The 19,392-nt window shown below is 40.4% G+C and overlaps 1 protein-coding gene across 3 annotated transcripts in view; it reads left to right on the forward strand.

The window, feature by feature from the left end:
* Positions 1-19,392, forward strand: part of ulk4 (unc-51 like kinase 4) — a 92,404-nt gene that overhangs the window by 12,949 nt on the left and 60,063 nt on the right. For all 3 annotated transcript variants that reach the window (XM_030749211.1, XM_030749209.1, XM_030749210.1), the window contains exons 17-18: positions 10,710-10,817; positions 13,974-14,057. In XM_030749211.1, the coding sequence (XP_030605071.1) occupies positions 10,710-10,817; positions 13,974-14,057 (192 nt within the window). The remainder of the gene's footprint in view (positions 1-10,709; positions 10,818-13,973; positions 14,058-19,392) is intronic.

Raw genomic sequence — 19,392 nt, forward strand, 5'->3', positions numbered from 1 at the left:
AGATTGGAATGGCAGTACATTTATTTTATTTATCTTTTACTGGAAAGAAAAGTGTAGCACTGCCACTACAGAGATGGCCAAAAAAAAAAAAAAAAATTCAAACAAGTTATTTAATGTGTTGAGTGATAAAATGAACAGGGAAGGGCTGCCTCTTCCCAAACGTCTCATGCTCCTCAGACCTGCAGTACAAATTTGCACCACAATGTGGCACTAAATACCAGAAGGAGCCCACCAAATGCGCATTATTAATATTGAGGGGCTTTTTTTTCCTTTATTCAATAGTGTAGCAGTGAAGAGTAGAGAGGAAGGAGGGGGAGAAGGAGTTGGGGAAGCAAAGGGCTGCAGGTCAGACTCGAACCTGGGGCACTGCATTAACCATAGGGTGTATGGGTACCTGCTCACCCAGTGATCTAAACTGGCACCCCCTAATACACATTACTGAATGTAAGAATGCTCGGATATCCACAACAAAATACATAAAAGTTGAATGCAGTATTGCATACACTATGCATAGTTACAGTGTCATTTACAGCATGTCCTACTTAATGTTACTATACATGTCTGTGTTACTATTCATGTGTAATTTTTGCTTGGACATACTTACTACTTTTGTTGTGTTTAGGGGCATGCCAACAATAATCCAAGCTTTGAGTCGAGGGGGAAGGAGAAAAACTGCCCTGAAACAAAATGTAGACAGAAATACTTTATAGTACCACAGTGTACCAGCTGGTGGCGTTAAAAAGCTACAAGACAACCATAGGCTGCACAGTATATGGGCACTTTGGACTTAGAGATACTAAAATGCTCTCCCTCTCACTCTCGCTCTCATCGGTTCAGTTAAAATCAGAAATTCAGAGTGGCTGTACTGGCATGGCGTTTTTAGAAAAAATATTGCCAGAGCATCAGAATAAAACTTGTCCAGATTTTTTTGGACAGTATAAACATTAATAAAGTATTAAGATTAACATAGAACAGTTACATACGCTATCTACAGTATATCATTTGCACGTCTCTGTGTTTGTGTGTGTCTGGATACATCCATGTAACGTGAGCGTTTTGGTCATTCAGTGACCCTCGGGTGTGCCTCACTCCTCTGAGTATAGATAATTTAAAGAGTTGAAGTTAACATAAACATTCTTGTTTCATTGAATGTTAGAAATTGTTGGAGGACATGCATCTTTGTCTCACTCAACTCTACACAAAGAGTGACCACATTTTGTTTCCTTGTGGTTGCTGTTATTTTTTTATTTAAAAAAAATATCCTTTCCTTTTTTTGAATACCACTGTCATCACTAATAATGTGCTTGGTTAGGATTTGTTTTTGGCGTCCTTCTGACAGTAGAGTGGATATTCTGCCAATTCATGATTTCTTTTGAGGGCCAGATAACATTAGAATCTACTTTGCCTTTTTTTTTTTTTCCTTTTTTCTAATGCTCCATAATGGTTTCTTGACATAATTTGGAGAACTGATTGCTGTTTGGAAAGCAGTGTTGTTGTGATAATGGCCAGAAAATGTCTAAGAGGGAGCAGTTAGTCTGAGCCCCAACTGACATAAGGGACTCTTTTCTGGGCTTATCTTTTGGTTTTGGAGGGCTTTGGGCTGGAGGGTGCCTGGGAGCTAGATTTTAGGTGATTTAATAAATTTGAGTGTTAATCCATGGGTGTCTGCCTCATTCTGCTTTGCATCCATTTGTTGGTGTTTTTTTGGTTTTACATGTGCACTAAAATTATCTGCAGGATTATGCATGTAAAGAATTCTGTTGGGTGTTTGTCATGTGTGGTGACTGAGTGGAGCCCATACTTTACTATTTTACAACACAAACCAGCTGGTTAACTTTATTTGAAATCTGGAAAATATAAAGCTTTCTCTTTATTGCATTAAGAGCTCCTTGGGCTTTTTCTTTTAGTGCATTTACTGCCACATTGAAACTCCCTGATGCTATAATGCTCATTCCAAATAAGTGTAACTTTTGTAATAAATGTTCATATATTATGATAGTTGTTTAATTCAAAATACTGTTGCTGTAGTCCTTTTTCAGTGGGAAACAGCAGAACAAAGTCATCAGCATAAAGCAGAGACTTCCCACTCTGTCTAGGATGCAGAGGCTAAAATCAGCACATTGATCCAGACTAAAATTGCAGCTGTGACAAACACTTTTCCTCTGGCTGTAGGGTTCAGTTTGTTAATTAAAGTATAAATAGCATATTCACAGTCTGTGGTACAGTGGTTTTGGGTGGAAGAAGCCAATTAGATTTTTACTCCACATGGGACATTCATAAACAAAATCTAGTGTTCTTTTGTTGAACATTACAGTATAATTTACCTACTGTACACACATGCTGACACTGATGCCATGGTACTTACTAGGTCAGACTTACTGCCACTCTTATGAATGAGAGAAATTAGCTTTGTGATGTCATATTGATCTTTTCACTGGCTGTATCAACAGGGATTTTTTTTTTTCGATTTTTGGCTCTATATTGATATATGATTTATCAAATAATGTGAATTTAAGGTCTTGACAAATTTGTCATCAATGCCTAGGACCCATCAGTAAGCATTTTACTTTTAGTCTCCCTGAAGAGTACCCTCTGAACTTACAGTTAGCTATGTACAGGCAGCAAACAGAGATATATTACCTTTTCATTACTTATTATGATATCAAGTACACTTCTTGTCTTTCCATTCAGATTTCTGGCTAAAAAACAGATTTGCCTACGCCTGGAAAATGGCAGATTCTTAGTGGAGGGTTTCAAAAAAAAGGCTTCTTCAAAGTAGAATCTACTGGGTGTGTATAGATAGCACAGAGACGTAGATCCCTGTTGCCCTATTGATGATGCCTAAGACTTATTCAAATTTTTACCAAATGAGTGATTTACTCTGGTTCATTGTTGATATCTGAGCACAAAGGTCTGCATCATACCACACCAGTGTTTGTGTGCTTTTTTCTTCTGTTTCTTCATGTGTTCTGTCTCTTCACTGCTACTGAATCATCACAGTGATTTACAAAATGGCCGACTTTGGCATAGCAGTTCTTCTTCAGAGCATTGTTAAAAACAAAAAATTCAGCTACTCCTCTTAGCTCCATTTAGCTCACTTAAAATGACAAGGATGACAAGTTGTTAAGGAAAGGATAAAAGCTGTGTTTGTGCATATCTTTGTATCTATAGACGTGTGTGTCCATAGTCGTATGTGTCCATCTATAGACTCAGCAGGGGTGTATGTGTTTTTGTAAGTGTGCATGTTTGTTTGTTTTTTTTTAACTATGTTTATGTGAGTACTCAGCAGGGGTCCGGTGTGTGTTGTTTTTTTCCTTTTTGGTGCATCTGTGTTTGTCCTTATGTTACAGGATGCTAACAGATGACCAATAAAACATTATTTTTCTCTGGTGTGTATGTGTGTGTCTGTGTCTGTGTGTTGTCTCAGCAGGGGTTCTCCCACTGATATTCTGCTAATCAGTGTTTTAGGGCTGGGCTTAGTTACCATGGAGGCTGCTATATGCTTTTATTACTCTCCAACACACACTCATACTCATCTGTCTCCCTTCCTGTCTCGCTCTTCTTTCTTTCTGTCCTGTTTGTTTCTCTTTTATCTTTCTATAGTGAGTCTGTGTTTGTCCTTCAATCCTGAAATAGAATCGTATGAGAAATAAATATTTGGGGTTAATGTTATTAATGAATGTTTCTTTTTTTATGTAAAGTAAGGGAAACTGTGCTTTCAAAATCCACTACATATGATCTTTGCCTTTACTTATAATTTGTAACGTTTTCTTTGGCTTTTCTAAGGTTTTAGCCATAAAAGCTTCCACTGTGGAGGGTGTCTTGGGGGTTATGGGGAAACCTATGGCTTTTAAAAGCCCACAGCAAACCTTAAGAAGACATATTCAGAGGGTAATCATGGCTCCACAAAGACACTACTGGATTAAAAAAAGACAAGTCGGAACTGTGTTGTGTAATTATATTAAGAGTGATCTTGATTAAAGAAAAAAACTCAAAACCTACAGTGCCATCTGGATACTCTTAGGGGTAAACAATATAACAATCTTGTTTTCTGGTGAAAGTGTTGTTAGAGCCTGTAATAATCTGTGCCTGCCATTGTTAATATAAGGTATTTGATTCATTAATCTGAATTCAGCCCTGTGACAGACTAGCAACCTTTCGGACTATGACCGCTGGAATTAGCCCACCGCATTTTGTCCGTTGATGCTACCATTTGCTATACATCATGTCATAGCTGTCAAAGGACATTTCAAATCATATTTACAATACACAAATCTCAGTCTTAATTTATCTTGGTAAAAAGCTACTATCTGAATTTTTGGAGTTATTTATATTTTGGTGCTAAGATTACCTCTGCCTGAAATGTTGGTCTAGTGCTTTATAAGTCAGTCTCTTGTGTTACTGCAATGTGTACTTGTATTACCTGTAAATTCTCATGCAGTCTTTGGTCTTTTATGAGGCCAATAATTCACCACAGTAACTTGTCATTACACTGTTTCTGTCATATTTGTGTGTGTATCTGTGTGTGTTATTGTTTGTGTGTGTTAATTAAGTGCATGGGTTTATATTTCCTTGTGTGCATTGATGTGCATAGTTTTTTCCTGAGGTGCTGATGCTGAGATAATGATAATGTGCTCACTGGGAATTATTTTTTGTATGTGTGTTTCTCTTCACTTTGCACAGCAACAGCTTTCAGCACCCTCTTCCTGAGAGCAGCTGCATAACAGTTTTTAACATTCCCCAGAATATTAATAATTAATGAATTAGTATTAATTCCCATCCATCCATTCATCCGTCCGTCCATCCTATTTTGTTTATCCGGGGCCAGGTTGCGAGGCAGCAGCCTAAGCAGAGAAACCCAGACTTTCCTCTTCCCAGCCACCTCCTCCAGCTTCACCAGGGGAACATTGAGGCGTTCCCAGGCCAGCCAAGAGATATAATCTCTCCAGCTTGTCCTGTGTGTACCCCAGGCCCTCCTCTCCTGAACACCTAACCCAATAGGTGCCCACGAGGCATCCTAGTCACATACCCAAATCACCTCAACTGGCTCCTTTCGATGTGGAGGATTAGCGACTCTACTCTGAGTCCCTCTCGAATGACTGCACTCTTCACCCTATCTCTAAGAGAGAGGCCAGCCACCCTTTGGAGGACACTCATTTCAGTCGTTTGTATCCACAATCACATTCTTCACTACCCAAAGCTTGTGACTGTAGGTGAGGGTAGGGAGGTAGATCAATCAGGAAATCGACAGCTTCACTTTTACGCTTAGCTGCCTCTTTACCACGGCAGACTGATGCAGCATCTGCATCACTGCAGCTGCGACCCCAATCTGTCAATCTCCTGCGCTCTTCACCCCTCACTCGTGAACAAGACCCTGAGATATTTAAGCTCCTCTACTTGGGATAGCAACTCTTCCCTGACTCGGAGTGGACACACCACCCTTTTCTGCCTGAGGACTTGGAAGTGCTAATTCTAATTTTTTTTTTTTTTTTTTTTTTTTTTTTTTTTTTTTTTCTTGCTCTAGCCTCTGACGGGGACGGTCGCATTCTATCTCTCTCCCTTCCCTCCTTATCTTTCCTGCTTGCTGCTTGCTGTGAGAGCGTCTCTTGCACACTGTTCGAATAAGAATAAGATTGAGAGCAATATGGATTTGGCAAACTGGGCCTTCAAGACCATGGATCTAATTTTTCCCACTATGAGATCTGGGAAAGGGGAGCCTGCGTGTCCGAGTGGAACAGACCCGGTTGGATACGTCATCGACTCCTGGAGCTCGTGGAGACCTGTGTGCTTCTCGGCCCTAGAGGTGGAAGACGTGGAAGACGCTTACATATTTGGCTATCTGGTAGCGGTATCTTTTCTGTTTGGGCTTGGAGGATACCTGATTTACCGTGAAATCAAGAAAACCTGGACGGCAGTTCGACATCTGCAGAGGCTGCCGACCCAGGTGGATGGGCTGACCAGAATGGTACAGACTCAGACTCAAAGCCTGATGAACCTGAGCCGTAGACTTGGGGAGTAGCAGGTGAGAGGGGTTCGATCTGGAGATAAGGTACGGTTCTGCTCAGTGAGGACGGTAACTAACGAATTTGGATTATTGGATTTATTGAATGGTTTCCCAGTGAGACTGAAGGCTGTTGAAAAAACAAGCAGCCTGTTCCAAAACAACATCTGCATTATCAGAATTCGGCTCCCTAGCCGGCCTTGGCTGGCAATCATATCTCTCCAGAACTATGTGTGAAGGCCGCTATCCCCCTCAGCCCTCTCTGTGATTTGTGAAGCTGGATCTGGTGTACCAAGGCTGCTGATGAACTTCCATCACTATCAGCAAACTGTTTGCCTGGGAGCTGGCATCTGGGCTCCACAATGCCCCCACCCTCTCGTCTCCGTCTGCGTCCCCTCCTGACCCTGACCCTACCCACCATACTGCTATCCCGGCTTTATATGTGCAATATGCTTTTTGCTGAGGTGTTTTTTGGAACCTCGTAGGGTGTTCTTTATGAACACAGTATGAGATGATTTTTTGAACCTAACTATCCCAATGTATCTCTTTCTGTCTCTCTGCTAAAGGTAGCGCCGTTGAGAAACGGTTGCATGACCTCAGACATCTGTCCCCCCCCCCTGTCTGTGTTATGTTTTTGTCTTGGATGGATGTTCTGTTAACTGCAATTTCCCCATTTGTGGGACTAATAAAGGCATTCTTGATTCTTGATTCTTGATTCTTGATTCTCATACCCACTGCTTCACACACGACTGTGAACAGCTCCAGTGCAAGCTGGAGGACACCACTTGGTGGACCGCATCATCCGCAAAAAGCAGAGATGAGATTCTGAGGCCACCAAGGAGGAAACCTTCCGCCACCTGACAATGCCTAGAAATTCTGTCCATAAAAGTTATGAACCGAATCCGAGTCCAACTTATTGCCGGCAATGTGGACCAAACTCTTGCTGCAGTTCTACAGGGACTGAATGGCTCGTAACTGTCAGCCAGAAACCTCATACTCCCACAGTACCCCCCACAGGATACCCCGAGGGACATGGTCGAATGTCTTCTCCAGGTCCACAAAACACATGTAAACTGGATGGGCAAACTCCCACACATACTCGAATATCCTTGAGAGGATAAAGAGCTGATCCAGCATTCCACTACCAGGCCGAAAACCGCATTGTTCCTTCTGAATCCAAGGTTTGACTAATAGATAGACTCTCCTTTCCAGCACCCTGGCATAGACTTTCCCATCGAGGCTGAAGAGTGTGATCCCCCTATAGTTGAGGCACACCCTCTAGTCTCCATTCTTGAAGATGGGAACCACCACTCCTAGTCTGCCAGTCCAGGGGCAGATCTGCCCCAGATCTCCATGGAATGTTGCAGAGGCATGTCAACCAAGACAGCCCTACAGCATCCATAGTTTTCAGGACAATTCTCATCCACCCCAGGGGCCCTGCTACCAAGTAGTTGTTTAATTACCTCAGTGACCTCACCCCCAGTGATGAGCGAGCCGTCCCCCTTATCCCCAGACTCTGCTTCCTCTACAGAAGGCGTATCAGTATTCCTTCCACCAGCCAACTATATCCTCAGATGAAATCATGTGAGTTGTGTGAGTAGAGCACCACTTCACCCACTGATGGTTGAATTGCTTTGTTGCTTCGTTGTCCGAAAATCTTTTTCCATAGCCTCACCAAACTCCTCTCAACACCCGAGTTTTTTGCTTCAGCTGCTACCCTAGTTCTGTTCCAATTGTCCTGCCGGTACCCCTCAGCTGCCTCAGAAATCCCACAGGTTAACAAAGCTGCCTTCACCGCTAGTGTCCACCATCTGGTTCAGGGATTGCCGCCTCGACAGGCACCAGCTACCTTGCAGTTGCAGTTCCATACAGCAGCCTCAACAATGGTGTCCTCAGCTTCCCTTGGAGTGCTGTCAAAGTTCTGCCGGAGGTAGGAGTTGAAGATCTTATGGACTGGGTCCTCTGCCAGGCATTTCCTGCGCACCCTCACTATACTTTTAGTTGTGCCAGGTCTGTCTAGCGTCCTCTCCCAATTCAACTCACCACCAGGTGGTAATCAGTTGACAGCTCAGCTCCCTCTTCACCTGAGTGTCCAGAACATATGATTACAAAAATCAATCAATGACCTGCGACCCAGGGTGTCCTGGTGCCATGTGCCCTTATGGACACCCTTATGTTTAAACATGGTGTTTATTATGGACAAGCTGTGATCTGCACAGAATTCGAATAACAGAACACCACTCAGGTTCAGATCAGGCAGGCCGTTCCTGCCAATCACACCCTTTCAGGTTTCACTGTCCTCGCTCACATGAGCATTGAAGTCTCCCAGTACGAAGATGGAGTCACCAGATGGAGCACCCTCAAGCACCCCACCAAGAAACTCCAGGAAGGCTCGCTACTCTGTAAGGACCCTTTCCCTGGCTCAAAGGTGCAGGGAAACGACCCTTTCATCCACTGGTAAAAACTCCAACATACAGGTGGACTCTTTTTAGTCATTAGCAGTTATCAGGCAACTTCTGAATGCAATTGGTTGCGCTCAGAGAAAAGGGGGCTGAATACTTTTGCACACCGCACTTTTCAGTTTTTTATTTGTAAAAAATGTTTTGAGTCATGTATAATTTTCATTCCACTTCACAATTGTATACCACTTTGTGTTGGTCTTTCACATTAAATTCCAATGAAATATATTTATGTTTGTGGTTGTAATGTGACAAAATATGGAAAAGTTCAAGGGGTATAAATACTTTTGCAAGCCACTGTATATCTATCCAGTATCTCTCAAACTCATGCACTATCTCAGGCTGCTTCCCCACCAGAGAGGTGACATCCCGTGTCCCGATTGCCAATCTCTATACCTGGGGATTGGCCTGCACACACTGCACCTGACCCCTATGGCACCTGTTGTGGGTGGTTGGCCTATCAGAGGGCAGTTCTATGTCTCCTTTTTGAGCTGTTCCTGGCTGGGCCCGATGGGCTAAGGCCCAGCCACCAGGCACTCTCCCTTGAGCACCCTACACAGGCCTGGCTCCATGTAATTTCCAACCTAGTCATTCAAAATTTATTTGTGGTTTGAGCTCACTAAGGAAGTGAGAGAGAAGAATAGAAAATGGAAAAACAAGTACTTGAGTACAATTATAATTAAACTTGGGAGAGAGAATATGTTGAGCGAGAACATGAAATTCTGTTATAAATTCTCACTCTAACATGGACAGAAAGACAGAAGGTGAGAAAAAAGACATAGCTGAGAGAACTGTAATACATACACAGCAGGCAAATTTAAAATGGAAGAGAAGGAGAAAAGAGTAATAAATACACTAACAATACTAAAATGAGAGTGAGAATAGAAACAGTGGAAAAATATTGAAGAAAGCAGGAACAATAGAGGAGTGAGGCAGAACTTGCATCAGATCACAGAGGGGGGAAAGCTGGCAGTAATGCTAATGTCAGGAACAGCCAGCCAGAAAGGCTGTCTTTGCATATAATTAAGTTTGTGTGTGTTTACATCTGAGTTTAATGGAATTTGTTTTGTTTTGTTTTATAAATGTATATATTATCTGTGCATCAGTTTCCATAACTGTTTATCCAGTTCAGGGTGGCAAAGGGCCTAACCCACCTATAGGTTAAGAGGCAGGGTACACCCTGGAAAGGTTGCCAGCCTATCACAGGGATGACAAATATATATGATTACATTAAATTAAATTAACCAAATTTGTCTTATTCCAGTAGCTAATCAACTTGTCCTTATTTCAAAAGTAAAGCATTATATTACCTTTTAAGTGTAATATAAAGTGTATTTTGTTACACTACTTTTGCTCTTCTTTTACATGATAAAACTTTAGTGTTAAGCATTGCCCAAACAGCATTTGATGTTGCAGCAATATTTCTACTGTAGAAGCTGACTGCAGTGCTATAAACCTGGTGATCTCTTCATTCAATTTGAGCTTTGACTGCTTGGCAAAGGTTGACATACAAACATTCAGCCTGAGCTTCACTCTGGGTCCTGCAGTCATTCACCACTGGCTTTGTGTTACCATGATAGAAGAGGTCCGCATGTTGCATTTGCAGGTTCTTGGAAAGAACCTACATCAGTGGATAGTTGTTCAATTTTACTGAAAAAAACAGTTGTTAAATAGTTTTCAGTTTAACATCACATTCTTGTCATTTCATGCATCTAATTCTAAATAATAAGCATATCTCTATCCCTCAAAAGTTGTGGACCAGGTTTTTGGTGGATTTGGATAATCCTACACAATGGTACAGCTTCCAAGCCTTTGAAACTGTCATCTTCACATATGCAGTGGCCTTAGAATGAATTTCCCTTGTTTTCTTGAGATTCTCAGTTGATTGCACTCAGTATTTATTAACTTGATATTTGGTTTAGCTAAGCTTTTTAAAAAAAAAAAAAAAAAATGTCAGAATATAAGAATTTTGAAGTTTGGCTTTTTATAGTTTGCAGTATTCGCTTGCAGAGCATTCCCAAACACCTGTTAATGTCACTGAATCATATAGATGCCACAGACTTGTATTAAAAATTACAATATGTCCAACTCTAATGGATGTTTCTGAAAATACATAAATATAAATGATGAATTGTAATTTTGTAGGGCAGAAAGTATCATTTTGAATTTTTGTTCATTATTTTGTCATGTGATTTAGCCTCAGTTGAAAATAGAAGTGCTATTGATATTGTTTGTCACACTTTTTACAGGCTGTGTCTGCACTGACAGACCTGTTAAGGGATAATCTGAGGAACAGTAAAATAAAACGGCTCCTGCTGCCACCACTCGGGGAGTTCCTCTACCTCATCTCCTCCCAGGTACACTTTGAATGTCAGAAGCCAATGTATAGAGATATTTATAGAAACAGATTTGTTGCAGTTTATTGAAACATTATTATGTTTCCAGACATGTCTATAGAAATGGGTGTACGTGCATACTTGCTTTAGGCACGCAAAGAGCACTCATTGCAGTAGGTTGCATAAGTTTTAAGAACTTTACTTTTTTTAAAAAAAACACTCATTCTTTGTTTTTTTCCTTGATTACAAGAGGTGAAACAGATGGGGAGCTGTGAATGGAAATGCAATTTGACGCAACATCTTGGCTGTTGTCTTGTATAAGAAATCACCAGATATTTGTATAGTGAGAAGGCATTTCTTACTGTTTGACTTATTGAAATTAGCATATAGAATTTGTCATTTTGCTTTTAACCTGTGGTTAAACTCTGCTGATTTAAATCCGTTTTTAATTAAAACAAATTGATGAAGGTCATTAATTAGTCTCAGACAAATTCTCTTAATATTGTTGAGACTTTCTTCAACACACTAGTCATAGCAGTGACATGTTATGAAATTACCTGAATGGTCATATTATTAGAAGCAGTGAAACGTCCAATGAAAACAGTGATTCACCGTTTTCTCACCCTGCTATTAACTCACAGTGGCCAGGATTTGCACAAGAGGTGGCTGTGAATGGTGAATAACGTCTCTTGGAGAAAAAGTTTCTCTTTTTCCAACAGTTCAGCAGTGAAATAGATTTTTTTCAGAGTTAATAAGTCAAAACGAGCACAGAATTGATGCCACAGGTAAAACTGTTTGTTATTACTTCAGTGGTAATAGCCAATTTTAAGTGAAATGAATGAAAGTACTCTGTCATCAGGTAATGGACTTTAAATCTACACACTAACTAAATTCAGTTGGAATCGAATTGACCCTCTGCCCTGAAAATTAGAGTGGAGGGGGCCTCGTTTGACTTCATTACCGAGGGTGCTGCCAGTTTATTGCTAGTTAACCTAATTTATCCAAGGAGGTCAATTAAGCATAAAATTTTTATTTACTCAACTGATGGATAACCTTTAAAAATCAATCAGCCCACCTGATTGCACATATTACTCTCCTGAAACAGCATACATTCTCATTGCTTTGTCGAAATTCCTAATAAATTGACCTTTAAGCTCCTGCAAGAATTTTGTCCATTGATGCAAATGTGTTCTAGCTCCCACAGAGATTATCCAACCAGCAATTTAAATGGATAAATGTTCATTTAGTTACAGTTAAAAAATATAACAGTGATCTTTTTTCTTTACATGCCATCCATAACATGTCCCAGCATCATAGTGTGGTCTTTTAGTGTTATTGAAGTCTTAGTGTATTTAGTCTGAGTAATTGCAATTTATTGACATAATGTTTTAATTGAGAAATTTATTAACAGTAGTGGTTACTGTTAAATGTGTAAATACCTCATCAGTGAAATCAAAAAAGCATTAATTCCAAACATTTAAGGGTTTAGGGCCTTTCATTTCTTTTTCTGCTAGAGAGAAATCAACATCTGGTATATTTCCTTTTTAGACTCAGTAGATTACTTTATATTTACATTAAAAAACATGTCACAAATTGTAGAGTCATCAAAAGAAGATTATATGATATATATTGGCTCACATCTCTGCAGAAATATGCTACACATTTAGCCCAAGCTTTTATCAAGGTGTGTGAAAACTCAAATTTCTCTTTGCTGCAGGATGATCACATATTAAGTTCAGTGAACATAACCATTATCCAAGGGCCTCATAGTCTAGTTCATCAAGTGTTTCATATTAATGTCTATTTGGTGTCATAGTGCTAAGTGAGTATATCCAAAACATTTCTCTCTAAGTCAGCTTCTTTAAAGGGACCCCTCCACAAAAAGGCATTTTAACCTTGATGTTTATTCATTCAGTGTCAGTTAGGGGATTATAGCTCCAAAAACCCAGTAGTTTGTTTTACTTGTACTTAAGGTTAGATATAACCTTGAGAACAGAGAACAACAGCACAGAACCTTTATGGGGCTTTATAAGGATGAAATAACATATTATCAGGTGCAGGTTTTTTTGTTGTTGTCGTTATTGTTTTTTGTTTTGTTTTAACCCCCCAAAAAAGGAACAAAAAAGTCAATAATACACAATAATAGTTATGTTCATTTAGCTGCATCAGTGAAAGCTAATATCTTAATTACAAACAGTTCAGATGAAAATCCTGTATAGGATCTGAGCTCTTCCTGCCGGGTGGACCCACTTTGTCTCTATAATAGCAAGAGAAACAGCTTGTGTAATGTGGAATGGCTCTTTAAGTGTCCCCTGGTAAAATGATCTTCTTTACTCTTCTGCAGCCTCAGTCAATGACAACGATTAGCTATAGCCTCCAGTGCTGACTGTATCCTCAAGGTTAGATGTAGCCTAGAGCCTACACAATTGCAATGGAACAGAGTATTGTTTGACAAAAAAGTTGAATTATTGGTTGAAATTATCAGAATTTTGTGGATTTTAAGACACTGCTAGTAAGACAGCATATATATAAAGTCTATTTTGCCAGGAAAAGAAGTACACATATAATGTATCGTGAATAATAGAAAACTAGATCAGCCAAAATGCAGTGGTAACATTTTTGCGAAACATTTTTTTAAGTTGATTCACAAGCAAAACTGCCAGGCTTCCTCTGTTTCTAGCTTTCCCAGTTTGATAGAATATATGCTGTACTTTCAGGATTATACAGAATAATGTGTGTGTGTTTATGAACTCACAAAGCAATTAATTTAAAAGCATCAGCCTAGTTTACAAGAAATATTAACTAATTTTTTTCAACTACTTTGTGGAATGTTTTTTACTACAATACTAACTGATTATTTCTTAAATAATCAAAGAATAAACAATATGCGTAATACACACATGAAAATTGTTCCAATTTTTTTTTTTTTTTAATTTTGAAGGAAAAAATCTGAATTTAATACTGTAAATGCAATCGAGTAATAAAGATGTCCCGGCTCCTCTTGCCCCCATTTCTTGCCCTTTCCTCAACTCCTTTCTACTACACTCTGAATCTCCTCGACTCTGCCTTTCTCTCACTCCCACTCTACTCCTCAACTGCCCCCCTTCCCTTTACTGTATCCCCTCCATCTCTCTTCTCTCACCCTTTCTCCCTCTCTTTTCTATGCCTCTCTATCAGGAGAAGAAGAGAGGCTCCCCAGAGGGACTGTGGTTCGTTCCCGCTGCCGCCTACACTGGCTTAATGAGGAGCCTGCGGGAAGGGGTGAGTGTCTCTGTGTATGTCTGCGTGTGTCTGTTTGTGTCTGTGCCTGTGTAGCTGTGACTAAGTCTCTCTCACTGTGTGCAGCTGCACACGCGTGTGTGTGTGTGTGTGCATGTGCGTGCATGTGCGTGAGAGTGTGGCAGGGGATCCCTGTGAACTGTAATGATGAGGCAGCTGTGGGGGCCTAAAGCATTGTTTGCCAGCTGCAAGTCAAGGGCATGCAGAGCAGTCACACACACACATGCGTGCATTCACACTCTTACCTGCATCAAACACAGCCCTTTACTGCTCAGCAGTCTGACCTCAGCAGCAATTAGGACCCTCCAGACACACACATACAGTAGATGGAGCAGAAACACAAATAGAAATGTAGATAGCTCTTTCCTCTTTGCTATTTTTCTTTCACTTTCCTGTCTATCTTATCCCTTTTTCTATTTAAATATGATTTGCCTTTTACATTACTCTGTCATAAAGACAAGTGAACTTCTGAGTCTAGTTGATTTAACACTAAAATGGAAAGCGTCATGCTACTGATGATTACATATGGGCTTGTGCTTTTTAAAAATGTATATCACATGAAGAAATAGTGTTCATCTTTGTAGTATTCTTACACTGTGACCTTTTTGGCACCGATTAGGGAAACATTTGCTACACAGTGATATACAGTGAACAGGTAAAGGGAGAGAAGGAGATGGATGGATGTTGTTTTGTCTCTCAGGTGCAGAAAGGGTCTTGCTGTGGTGGCCCACTATAGCAGAATGAATATAGATGAAACCGGTCTGCACAGTTGTCAGCTAGTACCTACTGTTGCTTCATTACCACTGGGACTGTAGGGGGGTAGATGAACAGAGAAGAGGTAGATAGGTGTGTGTGTGTGTGTGTGTGTGTGTGTGTGTGTGTGTGTGTGTGTGTGTGTGTGTGTGTGTGTGTGTGTGTGTGTGTGTGTGTGTGTGTGTGTGACAGGAGCAAGGAGAGGGGTGTAGGGGAGGAGAGAGAAGGTTGACTTATTTATCATTATTGAGCTGAGAGAGTATGCTGATGGAAACACACATTGCTCACACACAGCCTTAGGGACCAGACACTCATCCTAAGACCCAACCTGCCTCACTCTTTTTCCATCTCTCCCTCTCACACTCCATTTTCTCTATCCACCCTGTCTCGCTTTCCTCTCTCCCTGATGAGCTGTTTTTCTAGTAGAATTATATTTATCACATTACAGAGCTGTCTAATTTAGTCTAACTTTGTCTCATGGGTGTTACAATTATTGAAGAGGCAGTGGTCATTTTATATGGTTGCACTGTTGAGATACAAATGCAGTTGTTTGGGCACCCAAACTTATTTTGTTGATTTTTTTTTTTTTTACTTGTAAAACAGTAAAACTTGATTAACACATTCAGTGAAGCACTAAAACTTTGGTCGAGAATTATCATGGGCTTGCTAAGCAACTGACTGAGGATCTAACTGATGTTTATGAAGCAGGATAAGGCTATATTAAAGCACCTCCACATTGGAATTTTCACTGTTAGAAATCTTTAAAAAATGTCTTTTAAGGAGAACTGTGAAAATGGAGAAAATTATCTTTGAGATCAAGAAAAAAAACTCCATTATGGCTGCAGAAAGCTTTAGCTAACAGTGTTGGTCCATGGTGCACCAAAAGAGTTACCAGGAGGAAACTTTACATAGATCCCCATCACAAATGTCAGCCTATGAAGCACACAAAGCAACATCTGGTTAAAATGTCGCTTTAACTTCTGGTCCTCCACAGATTAAGTTAAAAATTTAGCTTTTTGTCCACAACCACTAGAAGTAGGTTGGGAGAAATGGTGCAGATTTTGATGAACAGAACCCTTCTATCTGTTAAGCATGAGATTTAAAATACTCTCCTTTGTGGAACAATTAGTGGCATATGAAATATTGCATGGATATAGAAAGAAATTCCACTAAATGTCAGAAACATTTGATGGCAAATGTCCTGCAGTCAGTCAAGTAAAGGCCTGACAAAAACAACAGGAAAAGCATATCTCAAAATCCAACAGGAACTGAGTAAAGTTTGAGTAAAGTTATACTTTGCATGAAAGGATTGACCTGTTCACCTATGATGAAATAGACACCAAAAATAGAGGGCACTGTTATGTGTTGCAACACTAAAGTATTATTTTAATCCAGCTCTGTGAAAAGAATGATCTGCTCCCTGCATCAAGACTGCATCAATGTTGTCTTAAAAAAAAGAAAAAAAAAAAAAGTAAATTCAAATCCAGACAGACACATTGGGCTCTAATGATTAGTTACCCTACCCCAGGGAAAGCACAGTGAAGACAATATGAGGCTAGCTGCCAATTCTGACTCATATAAGGCTGGATTTGGTCCAGTTTTTATATAAAAATATTGATTAGTATAGCTAATTAATTTTTAAGTGAAATATGTGTAGTAGCCAAGGCACAAAGCCAGTATGGTGGTTTTGTCAGTAGAGAGAAAGCGATATGGTGGAGGAAGTGGGGACTGACAGAGAGGAAGAAAGAAGGATCAGTGTGGCGGGAAAGGGGGTGGAGATGGCAGGGAGAAAGAGAGAAAGTTGTAGTTGGACAGGGGGAGTGGATGGCATGGAGTGAAAGGCAGATTTCCAGGCCAGACTTGAGCTGCAGGAAATTATTTATGAGTCTGAACAAGATGATGCTTCAACTGCCTAAGATGAAAAGTGTGGGTGTGAATATATGTGTGGGTGTGAGCATGTGTGCAACAAAAGTGATGTGTGAACAGTATTGCAGTGATAGAAGCCAGGGGGCAGAAGGCAGAAATCCCCCTTGCACACATGTACCCTTACATACATACATACACACACGGCAGTGGTGGGCCTATTAATGATTTATCACTATCTTCCACAAAGGAGAGGAGAACAGAGGGGGACGTCATGGGCCCTACCCTTCTGTCTGACCATTGCATGAACACACACAAGCAAACACCCCCCACCCCTGGTGTTAATGTTCATAATTGTGTTATATAATAATGGACAGTTGTTTTCTTTTCTTTTCTTTTTTAAAAATGAATCACCATGTTTGCTAAATAAGAAAAGAAGGGAAGATAATTAATTGCCTTGTCTGTCTGTATACTTGTCTGTCCATCTATTTTTCAGTTTAGCTCTTTTTTTTTGTTGAGGCGCAGCATATGAAGTGGTTCTATATTTTATTTTTTTTAATTCATGATCCTCATTTTTCTTTTGTCATTTGAGTCTTCAGCAGGTCGTAAACCTATGGGATAAAAAGGTTTAAAAATTGTCAGTGTTTTAGGGCAGTCCCTGATACCTTTCTCCATGGTTGTGGTTGATTAGACCTTTTTGCTTTGGAAGGTTCCTACCTCGGTAAAAGGATCCAGGAGGATATACAGCTTCAGCTAAAAGTTTGTGATTTGTTTTAAATGACAAGGAGTTCTGCTTTAATCACAATCAGGAACAAACACAATCTGACTTAACTAATAAGATGCAAAGAGTTGTGCATCTCAGGTCTTCGATGAATACACTGAATAATTATTCAGAGTACTGGAAAATCCATCCATCCATCCATCCATCCATCCATCCATCCATGCTTATCCATCCATCCATCCATGCTTATCTGGGTTTGGTTCCAGAGCTCCCCAGCCACCTCCTTCACTTCTTCAGCAGGACATCAAGGTCAAGCTGAGAGATGTCTCTGCAGCATGTCCTGGTCTGCCCCGTTGCCTCCTGCTGGTAGGACACGTCTTAAACACCTCAACTAGGAGGCATCCAGATCAGATGCTTGAACCACCTCAGCAGGCTCCTTTGAATTTTGAGTTGCAGCGGCTCGACTCTTGACTCCCTTCTGAATGACTGAGCACCTCACTCTATCGCTAAGGCTATATCCAGATACACTATGGAGGAAGCATATATCCACTGCTTATATCCTCGATCTCATTCCTTTGGTCACTTCCAGCGCTTATAACCACTGAATAAAGGTCAATTGATAAATTGACAGCTTTGTTTTTATGCTCAGCTCTCTCACCACAGCAGACTGGCACAGTGTCAGCATCACTGCTGATGCTGCAGCAATCTGTCTGTCAATCTCTCACCCCCACGCTATCCTCACTTGTGAATAAGACCACAAGCTACTTAAACTCCTCCATTTGGGCAGCTACTCATTCTTAACTTCACCCTTTTCTGGCTGAGAACTGTGGCCTCAGATTTGAAGGTGCTAATTCTAATCCCTAATATTCAGACTCAAAAAGGTGAAATGAAATTTAGTAACTTGGAGAGCTCCTTTAGCAGCAGGAGCCTCCTGGAACTGTTTGTATCAACTGCACAACAGTGAGGGGGAATTTCAGGCTAGTCCTTTTACAAAACTTTCAGTATCAGTATTTCTGCCTTGTCTTGATTAAACACCAACTCTTAAGGTCATGGCACAGCATCTCAATTGGGTTAAGGTCATAACGCTGACTTCTCTTACTTTACAAAGCATGATTATTATTCTTTTTCAGCAAGTCTGTTGCTGATTTTCCTTGTGAGCACTTTTGCTCACGTTTGCTTCCTTTTGTAGCCTTTTCCAGCCTTTCGAGTCCCGATCATGCTTCCTCTAAGGCTCTGTCAGGTGTGTCTCTTTTTTGAGAAGAGCAGACTTTAACAGTATGCCATTATTTATAGGCAGGAGCACATCTGCAGCCCATTCTTCCAGTTCCATCCCTTTAATTGTAACATATGACTCCATGTAGCTTTTGGAGAAATCATCAGAGGTTCTCTTGTTTTTTTCAGTCTGGACTGAGTAGTTACTGTGTTTAATAAAGACATATAAACTTTATGCGTGTTGGTAGTTTAGTCAGATTGTATTTTTAGTACTGAGATCAGGCTCATATGCCACTTTGAGCTGATTTCTCGCTGAATTCTCTAACTGCCAAGGAAATGTGCTTCAGGACTCCCTTTATCACCCTTACAGTAGGACACACTGGATCGCCCTTTACAGAAAATGACAATCCCACAATTCTTTGCAGCAGGATCATACAAAACTTTTTTAAATACATTTAACAGTTATTCTCATACAATCATACTCCTACAGATTCCATCCATCCATCCATCCATCTTCTTCTTTTTATCCATACATTTAAAGTGGAGTCCAAAGCGTTTCTTCAGTTCGTGCCATTCTCTGCTGAAAAGGTTTTTTTAAAAAACTATTTGCAGGCCAGCACTTATTTATTTATTTGCCAAAATTGGCACAGATGCCCAGCCAATCACTTATTTGGCATAGAGCAAAAAGTGAACTAGTATCTTTGCAAAATTGTTTTGTACTGACATCGGGGGGAAAGAAAATTGCATAATTTGACCATTTGGCGGCGC

The sequence above is a fragment of the Archocentrus centrarchus genome, chromosome 16 (genome assembly GCF_007364275.1).
Source record: "Archocentrus centrarchus isolate MPI-CPG fArcCen1 chromosome 16, fArcCen1, whole genome shotgun sequence".
NCBI lineage: Eukaryota > Metazoa > Chordata > Actinopteri > Cichliformes > Cichlidae > Archocentrus > Archocentrus centrarchus.